We start from the raw sequence: 14,524 nt of genomic DNA, 5'->3' as shown, positions 1-14,524 counted from the left end.
GGGTAGTCCATATATATGATATGGCGATGGTAGGTGGAAAGGATAATGCTTTAGAGCCCGGAAACCATTGCGTCTACAGACGGACAACCCGATTCCAGTATACCCCCCCACAACTTGTTGCGGGGGGTATAATAACTATGGATGTACAACTATAATTACTGTGGAGACTACTCACTGGTTTAGGGGTGTTGGAGGTAGATCTATAAATACTGTGGAGACTACTCACTGGTTTAGGGGTGTTGGAGGTAGATCTATAAATACTGTGGAGACTACTCACTGGTTTAGGGGTGTTGGAGGTAGATCTATAAATACTGTGGAGACTACTCACTGGTTTAGGGGTGTTGGAGGTAGATCTATAAATACTGTGGAGACTACTCACTGGTTTAGGGGTGTTGGAGGTAGATCTATAAATACTGTGGAGACTACTCACTGGTTTAGGGGTGTTGGAGGTAGATCTATAAATACTGTGGAGACTACTCACTGGTTTAGGGGTGTTGGAGGTAGATCTATAATTACTGTGGAGACTACTCACTGGTTTAGGGGTGTTGGAGGTAGATCTATAATTACTGTGGAGACTACTCACTGGTTTAGGGGTGTTGGAGGTAGATCTATAATTACTGTGGAGACTACTCACTGGTTTAGGGGTGTTGGAGGTAGATCTATAAATACTGTGGAGACTACTCACTGGCTTAGGGGTGTTGGAGGTAGATCTATAAATACTGTGGAGACTACTCACTGGCTTAGGGGTGTTGGAGGTAGATCTATAAATACTGTGGAGACTACTCACTGGCTTAGGGGTGTTGGAGGTAGATCTGGTGGTGGGTCGGAGGTTTGCCCTGGCGGCGCTAAGTGTAGCCCCTGTAGTGACAGTCCTTGACCGTGGCGTGGGATTGTTTCCTACTCTCCTCATGTCATTTTCTGAATGGGCAGACACCATTTTCCCAGGGGTGGTGTAAGTCCTAGTCTTCGGTGCAGGTGTTCTGAAACTCTCCCGCGGGGCCGGCATGGGAGAATCACTGTCTGCCTCATTCACAATGTTTCTAAGCATGTTCAGCTTATGTTGTTTCTCCCAAATCTGGCCCCCGAAATCTTGTTCAATTTTCTGCCTCTCTTTTACCTGAGAATATTGGATTTTCTCACTTAATTCCAGTTTTGTATCAGTGCTCCAAGTCACATAATATTTCTGGTCGCCATTTCAAAATTTCTAGTTGCCAATTACAATTTTTCTACTCGCCATGGTAAAATAATTTGTAAATAAAACTTGCAAGTTGTGTTTTTAATTTGATATCTTTCAATAAAAAAGCAACCCCCGTACATGCGTGCTCTAAACCTTGTTTTTCCGCCATTCTTGATTGCTTTAAAATGTTGTTTTGACAGACTGAAAAATATTTATTCAAACCTCCGATCCCGATGATAAAATTTCACTGGAAGTCCGAATTTTGTCCATTCACGAAAATGCTATATTTAATTGCAAAATCAATTTTCTGGTCGCAAATGCGACAGTTTTACTTGCAACTTGGAGCATTGTGTATACAGGCAAACAAAGAAATAATAATGAAATTTCAATCCAAAGTAAAGAAAACATATCATCGCTATTTACTGCACAATTTACAGTAAATTCTGACTATTTAATATTAACAGTACAAACCAAGTTTTTCTCCCAGTGCTGGTTGTTCATGTCTAGTCGAGCTCGGAAATCATTCTTCAATCTTTCTTTTTCGGACTTTTCCTGACGAATTTTCACATCCTTATCTTGTAGCTGTCAAAGAAAAACTATACATGTAACTTTCGATCCCCTTCACAGTAAGTCATTTACAATGCAATCACAGGTGTGAAAGTCTGAAATAGTGACAATGAAATTTGCATAATCTATTTCTATAAAACCGTTCACATCCAATTTGATACAATATGTGAAAATCCATTTGTAGATTTAATCCAAATCCAATGTCGAGTATGAAAGGTCAGCGACAACTTTATACCATATATACTCGCCTATAAGTCGGATTTTTGGGAGTCAATTTTTGGTCCAAAACTCTACATGTATGTCCGACTTATAGGCGCGTCCTAAAGTCTCAATATACCTGGTGAATTGCCAATACGAAGCTAAAGTGACCAGGGTTAAAATGTAAATATGTTAAAAGAGTATTTTATAGAATTTAAATAGTTTCATTGTTATTGATATCTGTATTAATATAGGGAGGTGACCATTCTACATTGATCCAGTGCCTTTTTATGGGATTCGAAACTGTGACTGTGAGATGTATGAGAGTTTGACTTCTAGGCGGGCAATTCTACTTTCACTTTAAACGGTAAGTTGAAAAGAGCATGCTGCATCTTTGATGTAAAATATCTCGAAAAGGAATCAAGGACCCTATTGCAAATTTGGCCTTGTTGGAAAGGTTAGGAATTTTGCTGAAAGTTGATATCTGTCATTATACTGGGAAAATTTTTGTTTTTGAATTAGGATGGGTTGAAAATGGGTATATTTTCCTCATTTTTGTTGCTTTTTTACTTCCAGGATGGCAGGTGCCTGAGTGTATCTCGACCCATTTCCAGGCTAGCATCAGATGTCATGATGGACCTTTAAAATCTTTCACATGTGTACTTTCAAGAACCATATACATTATTTTTGAAAATTGGTTGCCATGGTAATAAAATCTGAAAATTAAAACATGGGCTTCTGAAGGCGAATTTTCCTCCATTTCCTGGTAGTTTGTGACCTAAGAAGATTGGTATTTTTCTGGGCGGCGTAATGTAGTGTTTTTTAAACAACTCCGATTATCATGGACTACCACACAAATGATTATTGTTCACAAATATCTAGACATATTGCATTGTTTATGTATCTTAAAATTATGTGTAAAGTACAAGTATTTACATATTTTTATCTAATTAAAAATTATTTACATACCGGTAAGGGCTGTTCCAGAAATGATCAAATGGGGGGGGGGGGGGGGGGGGGGGGTCGGGCGGCAAATGATATTTTTTTGTGTGGGTGGTCGTATTTTTTCATATTTTATTTGGTCCGTGGTTGGACTGTTAAAAAAATATTTATTATGGGTAGTGGGTAGTTTCTATTGTTTAATTTTGTGCCATGTGGGTGTTGACTTTTCAGAATATTTTTGTCGCTCTTGTCGTGTTGGTTCCAAAACATCGGAGGGAAAATTGAAAACGTGCTTTCGAAATGCTGCTTTCGAAATCGGAAGTAACATAGAACTATTCGAGTTGTCGCTCTTTGCAGCACATAACTTTCCATTACGGCACTCTTTAAATTAGAGGTGCGTTTAGTAGGGTCCCTTTGGACGTGATGGCGGCGAACTCTGTTCTGTAGATTATTACAGTTCATCGATTTGGGGAATATTTTGAAACCAATAGGTATTCCGTTTTCTAATAAAAATAGGCAAACCTTAGTTGATTTATACGAGGGTACCGATGCGTTATATTTATCAGTCAGTGTGATGGTGATATAGAGGCCTCCGGGCGCGGGCTCCATTAGAAGACGAACGATTCGTGGAAAAACATATCTGTAACGTACCCGGGCGGGAGGTTATGAATTTAATATTTATTTGTAAGGCAGTGAATTTATAATCAATAACGAGCTACCGTGTCGTCGTGAGAGAGAGAAAACGTAACTATGAGTAAATGTTCAACAACAATTTATTATAACAAAGTAGATATTCTAACAATTAATAAACCCACACAAATCCTTGTCGTCTTGTGTTGTTACTTGAATTGACAAGAACTAGCCTATGTATCATTAAATATAGAATAAAGGGGGGGGGGGGGGGGTTAAATCATACTGGTAATGACTGGCACCCAAATTAGCTACGTATATAAAATATTTATATGGAACTGACAATTTCAATCAGTAGTGATCTCCACTTACTGTGGCACTGGATTCCTCAAAATAATGCGTCCGTGCATCAAGCTCAACGAACCCCGAATGACAGATTGTCGCTGTTTATATAGGCTTTGGGGCGGATCTTGTAGGGCACCAATGACGTCGTAATCAATCTGACGTCATATTGGTAGCTTACCCAAACCGGAAATGGTGCATTCCCAATCATAAAGTGTAGGAAAACGGGAACAATGAATTTAAAGTGGAAATCATCGCTTCTAACGGGTATAACAACTTATTAGACGCCGCCAATAAGTATACAGAGGTAAGTAGTGTTCAATTTAATGGCGAACAACTGCATAAATCGGTAAATCAGCGTAACTGCACATCAATGTAAACAAAACATGTCGGATATCGATCCCGACCACGTGTTATTCAAAGAAACGTGCACATGTGCCGTACACGAACTAAATACGTTGCAAATCATAGCGGCAATTGAATACAATGGGAAACAACCATTGAAATATTCTCCGTACTGCAGCTTGTAAAAATAATGCTATGCAATATATAATGACAGGTCACAGCTGTCACAATATCCATACCCATTTCATGATAATAGCATCGTTTGGACTCCCAATCTTTCCAACATTCCCGCCATAGATGCCTTTGATTGTTGATGTGACATCGTTTCTTCAGAACTACTGTGTCGCACAGGCATTACCGCGTCATTGACTAGAATGTTTGTCCCGAAAACCTCGCGAGATTTGTACCATTTTCATTTTTTAAAATATTTTTGTGGTGGGTCTGGTTAGTTTTTTTTTTTTAATTAGATGGGTCATTGTAAAATGAGTTTATCAATTTGATGGGTCATGGCGTAATTTTTCATTTTTTTTTTATGGGTGCTTGGTATATACAAAAGGTGCCTCCCGACCCCCCCATGTATATATTTCTGGAATAGCCCTAACTAATACTTTCAATTCAACTAATCTATCGTTTTTTAGTAAAATTGAATTACGAACCTGATTTAATATTGAAATATTCATATGTATACCGGCTGAAATATATTTCATAAAAGATTGATTATTGTTAACAGATAATTTAGATCATCATTTTTGACTCTTAAAAACTCTATTGGTGATACAATGAATTATACCGGAATCCCACAATATCAGTTTTCGCAAGGCGCGTGCCACTAAGTAAACACGGTGTCCAGTATTGGTAATTAGGAGACCATAATTGCTTAGGTAAACAAGGGATCATTGCCCATAATAGATCAAGGGTTGCGTTTAAACCCCAAACAGATATGGCTTGGATATTGAGCACCTCATAATTATTAATTTCTCAAAATATTTTTTGAAATGTAGGTAAAAGCATTGACTTCAAATTGTCAACCGATTCTGACAAAAATTTGTACCGACTTATAAGCGGGTCAATGGCAAATTCCTACAAAATAACCTTAAAAAATACAACCGACTTATAGGCGAATATATACGGTAACTGTCACCCCTACCACAGCCTCTAGTTCCCTCCGTTGTCGTTCTGACTCTTTGGTCTGTCGCAAGTTCTCTTCCATGCGACGTTCCAGGGAGCGGATCCGGGATTCCAGCTTTTGGACATAAGAGTCGGATTTCTCCACACGCTGCTGGAATTCCTCATTCTGGATCAATGCCTGTTCATAGTTCCTCTCAAATTCCACAAGCTGGGCACGGAACTCGTCATCTGCAACAGTCATCATACTTTAATAACATTTCAAACTGTTTTCTCTGTGATAACACTTTGAAGCTCCAATGTGTTAATTACCCTACAACTTAAAACTAAATGTAAATTTCTCTGTGCATACAAAAGGAAAGGCCAGTGGGTGGGGGCTATAGAAATTAACAAGGAATGCGAAGTAAATTTCAATTTTATTTTTGATATGACAATATCATATTTTCATTTTTATTTCAAATATAAACATAAGGAATCACCATCTAGTTTTGTTGGGTTTGTGAAGTGATTGAAAAAAGTGGAAAACGTGAAAATTTACACATAACAACAGTGCATACCCGACAAACTATACAATGATTCCTTGTATAATTACTAAAAATAGTATCTAACAAAATCTCAACACTGTATCTCAAGCATAATTCAAAGAATTGAATCGCCTTGTTTTCCAATCATTTAAGTGCTCTGGCATTAACTGAATGGTATTCTTCCAGAGAATATACCCCCCACCTTTGAAGTGAACTTTCTAACAAGTTAAAACTCTTTGTATCAGACCAATGGATACACATGATTTCACAAAAGTGGGGAATACAAATATGCTTATGCATCAAGCATTTGCATGAATTACAATTTTTGTCAATACCGGGTTCGACACTAACACTAGTCTGGTAGCCCGAGGCTAGTAAATTCTGTCCCGGACTACCAGAATATCATTAATAAGTACTCCGGTGGACTACTAAAAATCGAGAACCCTGTACAATAAAATAATTGTCGAAGTATTTCTACTTTCGTTTCTGTTTCATATCGTTGTAAATACACAATGAACTAATTTTTGATCGAGCTGTCTAATCATAACCGTATCACTTCTGCGCTTAGAATTATAGTTATTAAATGACAGTGATTCAAGCATACACTATACACTGAATAAAATGTGACAGTTTTTGGGGAGCATCAAATGAGAGATGTTCAGGAACTTTCTAACAATTAAAGCATATAAAATGTTCATGGACTTGATGTGAACTCTTAATAAACAGTAAAATATTTTTTCTAGTGGTTTGATGTGAGAATCAGTAAAAATAGAAGCTGAATTTGGGTATCAAATTTTTATTTATTTGACTAAAAAACATTACTGGAAATGCACAATTTTGCATCTAGATTTTTGAAGCCCCCACACCCCCCTGCAGGAGGGGGCAAGCCCCCTCCTGCACTCTCCCCCTCATTGCTTCAAAACTTGGCCTTCAGCAGCCGGACTAGTCACCAATCAGCAGGACTAGTAAATTACAGGATTTACTAGCCCTGTGGACTAGTTGGGTTAAAAACTTAGTGTCGAACACTGCAATACGATGGTTATATTCCCCCACAACTATTAGATTTTCTTAAAGTTCTATTTTCTAATGTTTTAAGTACCTCATCAAGTAAACTGAAACCTCCCAATGCCCAACATTTGAAATACCATAGAACCAATTTTTGTACCTGTATTTCTTCAGGTGTCAAAGTTTTTGTGGTTTGAAAGAAAGAAAAAAAGAACCCACCTCAAACCCCAGCCGATATTTGTGGGGTGTAGATATCCCGGTGTAAGATTATCATTCTTTAAGGTAGTTCACTTTCCCCGAGAGGATTGAATTTTGTGGACATGTCCATACCCCACCAAAAAAAATAAAATGAAAAATAATAATAACACACTGTAACAATGAATGACATCACAAGAACTAACTCTGTTTGTCCAGCTCCATCTGTAAGACTTCTCTACGCTTTTGGCGATCTTCCAAAAACTTCTCTAACTGAGGTAGAACAATGTCGTCACTAGACCGCATCAACTACAAAATTGGAAAGTGAAATCATTACTATTTCTTCATTTTGGAGTAACATAAATACATGTACAATGGAATTTTCTGTGGGTGGAAATTTTTGCAATTCCATCCCTAAAAGGTAGCAAATTAAATTCTGTGTTTCCAATATCGGCAGTTGCATTATACCTATATGTACTTTAGCACATGTATATAATTTTGTGATTGTAATTTTTGCGGATTTTTCTTATCTGCAAAAAATGGAGAAGCATAGAAAATACCCGTTAAACAGTTACACAGATTGGCTGGTCTGTTTGTATCGCCACGATTTACAATAACGTGTAGATTAAATACTAGTCTTCTCTCAAAGGAATATATCAAATATAAAGAGAACACATATATGTGTAAATTTATCGTGAAATATCACAACTAGTTCCCTGCTATTCCTTCAGTGTTCTCAAGCTTTTTTCTCCATTACGCACTAATGTTCCACTTCATGTCACAACAATGAGTACAAGTCATTCAAGAGAAAAACAGTGCAACACAAAAAACCCTCTGAAACTGTCATTTTTCTACAGCATGAAAATAACCATGAACATGATTAAATTACAGCATCTAATTTTAAAAAAAAATAACCCTTTGAGGGCTGATGAAATATCCTTACTTCAAACGGAGGGAACCCAGGCCCCAGAGAGAAGTCAAAGTTGGAAACTTTTGCAGCAGGATACAAGTCATCTTCTGAAAACATCAAAATAACTTCAATTGATGGACACAAGTCATCTTCTGCAAACATCAAAATAAATTCAATTGATGGACACAAGCCATCTTCTGAAAACACCAAGATAAACTCAATTGATGGACACAAGTCATCTTCTGCAAACATCAAAATAAACTCAATTGATGAACAGTCATCTTCTGAAAACATCAAAATAAATTCAATCGATATAAATTCTATCTTAGCTGGAAACTTTTGTACCTGCACATTAGTTATCTTCTAAAAGCATTTCAATAAATAAACTTTATACAAATAATTCCATCTCAGCTGGAAAACACAATATTAACTGGCAATTGTTAGATCTTTAATACAATGGCTGTAATGGCTTTGACGATGGATCTACAACAAACTGCAATCTTCAACAAGGTTTGGTAATTTACGTTGATACAAGGTTTTTTGTTTTATAAATATGCATTTCAACTATGTAAAAAAAAAAAAAGAGCATTTTATCATGCAGTAAACAAGTCAACAGATACTACATATGGAATACAAACAGATGACACTGGACACTTCTTCTTGTTTTCTATTATCTACTGTTTAGGTTATGATCAATAGTCTCATTCTCTATTATTATCAGAATCCAATTATAAGAAATTAGTCCTGCACAAAAAAAATTGTAATGTGAGAAAGATTCACATTAATGTATACTGTCATTCTTAAAAACTTGAGAGTATGAATTCAATGATTATTTGATCAAAAATATACTTACAATTTTGTTGATTTTACTCACAGGGGCTAAGCCCGTTTTGGACCCGAACTCTGACACAGATAAAAAACTAACCACTGCTTCAAATGCCTAAAAAATCTTAAACTAGGTAAGCTATGCATAGTTTGTCGTTTTCCTTGCATAGATTAATGTTTTAACTACTTGCATGCCAAATTTCAAGTCACTGGTTCTTAAAATAACAAAGATATACGTCATCGTTCTCTCGATTTCACTTGTTTATTTTTACTAGGACATTTACCGGTCCAGGTCACGGAGTCTATGACAGCAGCGAAATTCAGACTAGTATGGAAGATTCCGGACCTGTCAATTAAAATTTCACATCAATTATACGCTACTTTTGAAAACGACAAACTACGCATAGCTTACCTAGTTTAAGATTTTTTAGGCATTTGAAGCGAGTGGTTAGTTTTTTTTTTTATCTGTGTCAGAGTTAGACCCCTTTCTATATTTATGGTATCACAGAGTTCGGGCCCAAAACGGGCTTAGCCCCTGTGATTTTACTGTACTTACAATTGTATTAATTTTACATAAAAATCTTTATCACAAGAGTTACCTCAATTACCTTTTAAGTAAACGAATAAAAATTGGGGAAGATGAGGCAATGCCTGAGAAACTACACATATTGATGAATTCTATTTGGCATTACCCTTTGGATTAACGTTGGAAAATATCTTGCATAATGATCAAAAAAGATGTGCATGCACTGTAAATTAACAAAATAATTTTGTTTGTCCCCATTTCCTCAATCACATGACCAAAATAATCTCTTCAACATGGTATTTTTAAAAACCTATTTATCACAAATTTTCCTGATATCATGTACGTAATGTGTTTATGTAATACCCTCCCCTCTTTCACATAAATATTGTCGCAATCATTAAAGTCCATTAGAAGTAACAGCTGAATGTAAATGTACAACAGGTACAGCAATTTCTTTAAGAATAAAACAAGAAAAAAATTGTCTTCCTGCCCACCAAAACTTTTAATATAAAATGAGGAAAAGGTGTACAAGGATATTTTTAAAGTTGACCAAAGGTTTTTAAAAAACTGCTTTTGTAGATTATGCAATGAATATCAGCTGTTCTACAAATAAATAAACATAAAGATATAGGACTCGTATTGAAACAAGGAAACCACCAGACTATGCAATGAATATCAGCTGTTCTACAAATAAATAGACATAAAGATACAGAACTCGCATTGAAACAAGGAAACCACCAGCCAAACCCAAACTGATCCCTGCTACACATAAATCACCTGATTTGAATTTTTCCTTGTAGTTTTGGTTCATCTTTCGTCGACCTGGGGTTAATCCAATATCAAACCTCACTTGCTGTTGCCTAGCAATAAGTACTTCCTGTGATAACTCAGCAAATTTCATCACATGCTAAAAATAAACAAAAATTCCTGCTTATAATGGATTTAACATAATTCCCTTCTTGGTGACTGTTTAGCTTTCATTATATCATTTTGAAAAACAAAATATTGGCCACATGCAATAATTCGTTCAAGACAGAGGAAAACTTTTCCATCAAAGGCAAAAATACTACATTGAGTCTGATACAGTGTGCATTAAAGCAAATTGATTTTTTTTTTCATTTTAAAATTAGGGATCATTCATCAAAATTAGGCCATACTATAGTCTCATCGAACTCCTCTCCTTTTGGGTTGACGCACACAATCATTCGAACTTTTCCCTCTCCATCAAAGTAGTTCTTAAACAGATGTGTCAATTTAGAATCCCTGTATGGAACCATCTACAAAACAATATTGACAGTGGTTTATAACTACAAAACAATATTGACAGTGGTTTATAACTACAAAACAATATTGACAGTGGTTTATAACTACAAAACAATATTGACAGTGTAAACGTTTACATTTACAAAACAATATTGACAGTGGTTTACATCTACAAAACAATATTGACAGTGGTTTATAACTACAAAACAATATTGACAGTGGTTTACATTTACAAAACAATATTGACAGTGGTTTACATCTACAAAACAATATTGACAGGGGTTTATAACTACAAAACAATATTGACAGTGGTTTACATTTACAAAACAATATTGACAGTGGTTTACATCTACAAAACAATATTGACAGTGGTTTATAACTACAAAACAATATTGACAGTGTAAATGTTTACATCTACAAAATAATGTTGACAGTGGTGTATAACTACAAAACAATATTGACAGTGGTTTATAACTACAAAACAATATTGACATTGGTTTATAACTACAAAACAATATTGACAGTGGTTTACATCTACAAAACAATATTGACAGGGGTTTATAACTACAAAACAATATTGACAGTGGTTTACATTTACAAAACAATATTGACAGTGGTGTATAACTACAAAACAATATTGACAGTGGTTTACAGATTCATCACCTTTGCTTTATCACTATAATATTTACAAGAAAATTTCAATTCATTGGATCTCATTGCTAATGTGTCTTCTAACAAATTTCCATTGCCAACTTAAAACCTGACAAGTCAGAGAGGGCCCCACAGTGGTGCCCGATGGACAGATAGTGATGTAAAGATAAGTTATCATATACCATAAAAAATACTGACATACGGACGAACAGACAGAAATCTGAAAATCTATAGGGATTTTCTCTGCCTAACTGGAGTATCACATACAAAATTTACGAAAATCGTATGTTGTTTCATATCATAAAAAGTGTTAATCATCTTTTCAACACTAAAAATTTCAAGTCCAATAACTCTATAATGACAAAGCTGATAAATATGAAAATCAGAGGGTTCTTCCTCTGCCTAATCCAAGCATTACCTATAAATTCAATGAAATTTTCCCAACTAATCTCAAGTTATTTCATACCATAAAATGTGCTTTTATCTTAATATTTAAAAAAGTCCTTAATCCCTTAACACAGTGTTCGAAATTAACCATAGACCGAGTCTATGTCAAATGACACCGGTCTATGCCAATTGTAATTGGGATAGACCAAATTGACTACGCCGATTTTCTAGGTTTAAAGCAATAGAGAAAAGTCGGTGTCTGATAAACGTTATGAGGAAAGGAGGACATAGTTATGGAAATGGAAAGAGAATATGCTTTCTAAGTACATTAGAAGTAAGTAACAATGTTTTAAATTTGTGTTATTATTTTTTCCCCCAATGTTCCACTTTATGCCAATTCGATGAGGTTTATGTCATCTGTTTTGGCAAAAACCCGTGGTCTATACCAAGTTTTAAACCAATTTCGAAGACTGCTTAACGGCAAGGCTGATAAATCTGAAAATCGAAAGGGCAAACTTCCGCCACAGTTCGTTTGCACACAAAGCAAACTCTGTTGGGGATTATAGGATAGGGGATTCCCAGGAACTACAATAGGCCTAACATTAGGTAATGCATGCAGTATCTATGCAGTGCAGATACGTTGATACAGATACAAACATATATTTTAATTAATAATTATATGTCAAGCCACTTTTGGTCTAAAAAATATAGGATTATAGAAATTTTTTGTTGTTGCAGTTTATACGGCAAAGATAGGGATTTTTACAGCAGATTTGTAGGAATAAATAGGGCTTTTATTAGAGAATTTGTAAAAAAGTTTATTGTTTCTGCATAAAAATCTAGCAAGCATAATATCATACTGGAGAAATAATATCAAACAGAAACAAAGACAAAATCCTTTCAGATGTGGACAGTTTTCCACCCAATAGACAGTTCTTATACCATCCTCATAGTTATTCTCTTCATAACAATCTAATTAAATATCAATCTAGCATCAGCTCCTGGATTTTTTCATCCCCCCCCCCCTTTTTTTATTATCATTTTTGAAAATAGGAATGTCATTTTTTATATTTTGTATATATAGGACTTAATAGGGATTTTAATGACTTTATAAGGAAAATATATGAACCTTCAAGTTTATAGGAAAATATAGGAATAAATGGGGACTTGACACCCTGTGAGTAGCTCATCCATGCCCATTCCTTGTGAAGTGCAAGTTTAAATTATTTTGGGCACTTATTTAAGCATTTTCTAGCTTTTTGAATTGTTCTATATTTTCTAATGTGAATATGTTCAAACTTTTAAGTCTGAACTACGTACTTCTTTAGTGTTATTTGCCCACATGAGAATCCAAGACTCACAATATACAAATCTGTTAATGTGATGCGTTGTCTGGGAGAAGTATCTATATGATGAGGCCTCAAGGTGAGAGTTTAACAGAAAGGGGTCTTTCTCTGCCTAATCCAAGTATCATGTAAAACATTTATGAGAATCTACTAGAGGAAACTGCTTGCCAAAGAAAGGGCTGACGGACGGACAGAGTAATTACCAAAGGGCTGGGCACCCACCATATGGATGGGCCCTAATCAAGTGACTTGAGCATGAATGGATCTATAAATCCAAATACATAATATTCGAAGATTTTTTAAAATGAAAACATGTTTTATGAGCCGTGAAGAGTGTAGTTTGTACCCTATTGGAGTTGTTTTTCTGGTTCTCACGGAGAATCTCAATGCAGTTCCTCAAGGCCATCAAAGACTGGTTGATATTTCCTAAACACATAAAAAAAAAAAATGAATTTTTAAAAATGCATGAAATGTCTTGAAATCAAGCCCTCCCACTTTCATTAAATACTAGATGTGTTGGCACAACAAGAATGCCCCCACCTGCAGTAAAGTCAAATGTAGGAAATCCATCGTAGTATAGCATTAAATGTGGTATTCAGATTGTATGTTACACACATCAAGTACAATGAAGAACAACAATCCTTTATATGTTTTAACAGCAATAAAATAAATCTGGTTGTAACATTAATTTTTCTACGTTACAGAGGCACAACTCCATAAAAATCAACGAACCCGAACAAAACTCAAACTCGATCTGTAACTCATCAATATATATCTGCATACACAAAATCAGTTCAATATCTCAAGGCGTTTAGAAAAAAGTCCAGAAAACTGGTCGTGACAGTAACTTTTCTATGTTAACTTAAAGGGGCACAACTCCATCAATAATCAACAAACCAGACCAAAACTCAAACTCGACCTGTGACTCATCAATATGCACCTGCATACAAAAAATCAATTCAATATCTCAAGGCAATTAGAGAAAAAAGTAGGGAAAACTGGGCGTCATGGAAGGACGGACATGAGTAAGACTATATCCCCAACCACTTTGTGGCGGGGGGCATAAAAATTAGTTTTTTGATTTGCTAAGGTCCTGACCATAGTGGCACAATTTACCATATTAACCATAACACAAGACATTCACCAATGCTTTAATATTGACTTGTCCTGACACAGTTAAGAATTTTTTAACCATGTTGATGCTAGAGACATTCAGAATGACACACTACTACAATGTTTTTGATCAAACTACATGTATGCTGACCGACTACTTACCAGCCTCTGAGTCCCTGACCACACTAATCTGACTGGCTACTAACCAGTCTCTTTGAGTCCCTGACCACACTAATCTGACCAGCTAATTACCAGCCTCTGAGTCCCTGACCACACTAATCTGACCAGCTAATTACCAGCCTCTGAGTCCCTGACCACACTAATCTGACTGGCTACTAACCAGTCTCTGAGTCCCTGACCACCCTAATCTGACAGACTAATTACCGGCCTCTTTGAGTCCCTGACCACACTAATCTGACAGACTAATTACCAGCCTCTTTGAGTCCCTGACCA

At 35.8% G+C, this 14,524-nt stretch overlaps 1 protein-coding gene and 1 long non-coding RNA gene across 2 annotated transcripts in view; one reads left to right on the top strand and one right to left on the bottom strand.

The window, feature by feature from the left end:
* Positions 1-14,524, bottom strand: part of LOC125661616 (kinesin-like protein KIF23) — a 40,133-nt gene that overhangs the window by 5,709 nt on the left and 19,900 nt on the right. Inside the window, exons 12-19 of the mRNA XM_048893687.2 lie at positions 13,305-13,384; positions 10,469-10,588; positions 10,089-10,218; positions 7,994-8,067; positions 7,257-7,359; positions 5,349-5,557; positions 1,649-1,759; positions 788-1,117 (exon numbers count right to left, since the gene is read on the bottom strand). Coding sequence (XP_048749644.1) covers positions 788-1,117; positions 1,649-1,759; positions 5,349-5,557; positions 7,257-7,359; positions 7,994-8,067; positions 10,089-10,218; positions 10,469-10,588; positions 13,305-13,384 — 1,157 coding nt within the window. The remainder of the gene's footprint in view (positions 1-787; positions 1,118-1,648; positions 1,760-5,348; positions 5,558-7,256; positions 7,360-7,993; positions 8,068-10,088; positions 10,219-10,468; positions 10,589-13,304; positions 13,385-14,524) is intronic.
* On the top strand, positions 2,109-2,671 carry LOC125661626 (uncharacterized). Its single transcript, XR_007365013.2, has 2 exons — positions 2,109-2,309; positions 2,519-2,671. It is a non-coding gene; the product is annotated as an uncharacterized LOC125661626 (long non-coding RNA).

The sequence above is a fragment of the Ostrea edulis genome, chromosome 8, assembly GCF_947568905.1.
Source record: "Ostrea edulis chromosome 8, xbOstEdul1.1, whole genome shotgun sequence".
NCBI classification, from domain to species: Eukaryota; Metazoa; Mollusca; class Bivalvia; order Ostreida; family Ostreidae; genus Ostrea; species Ostrea edulis.
This window is presented reverse-complemented; position numbering and strand designations above follow the sequence as displayed.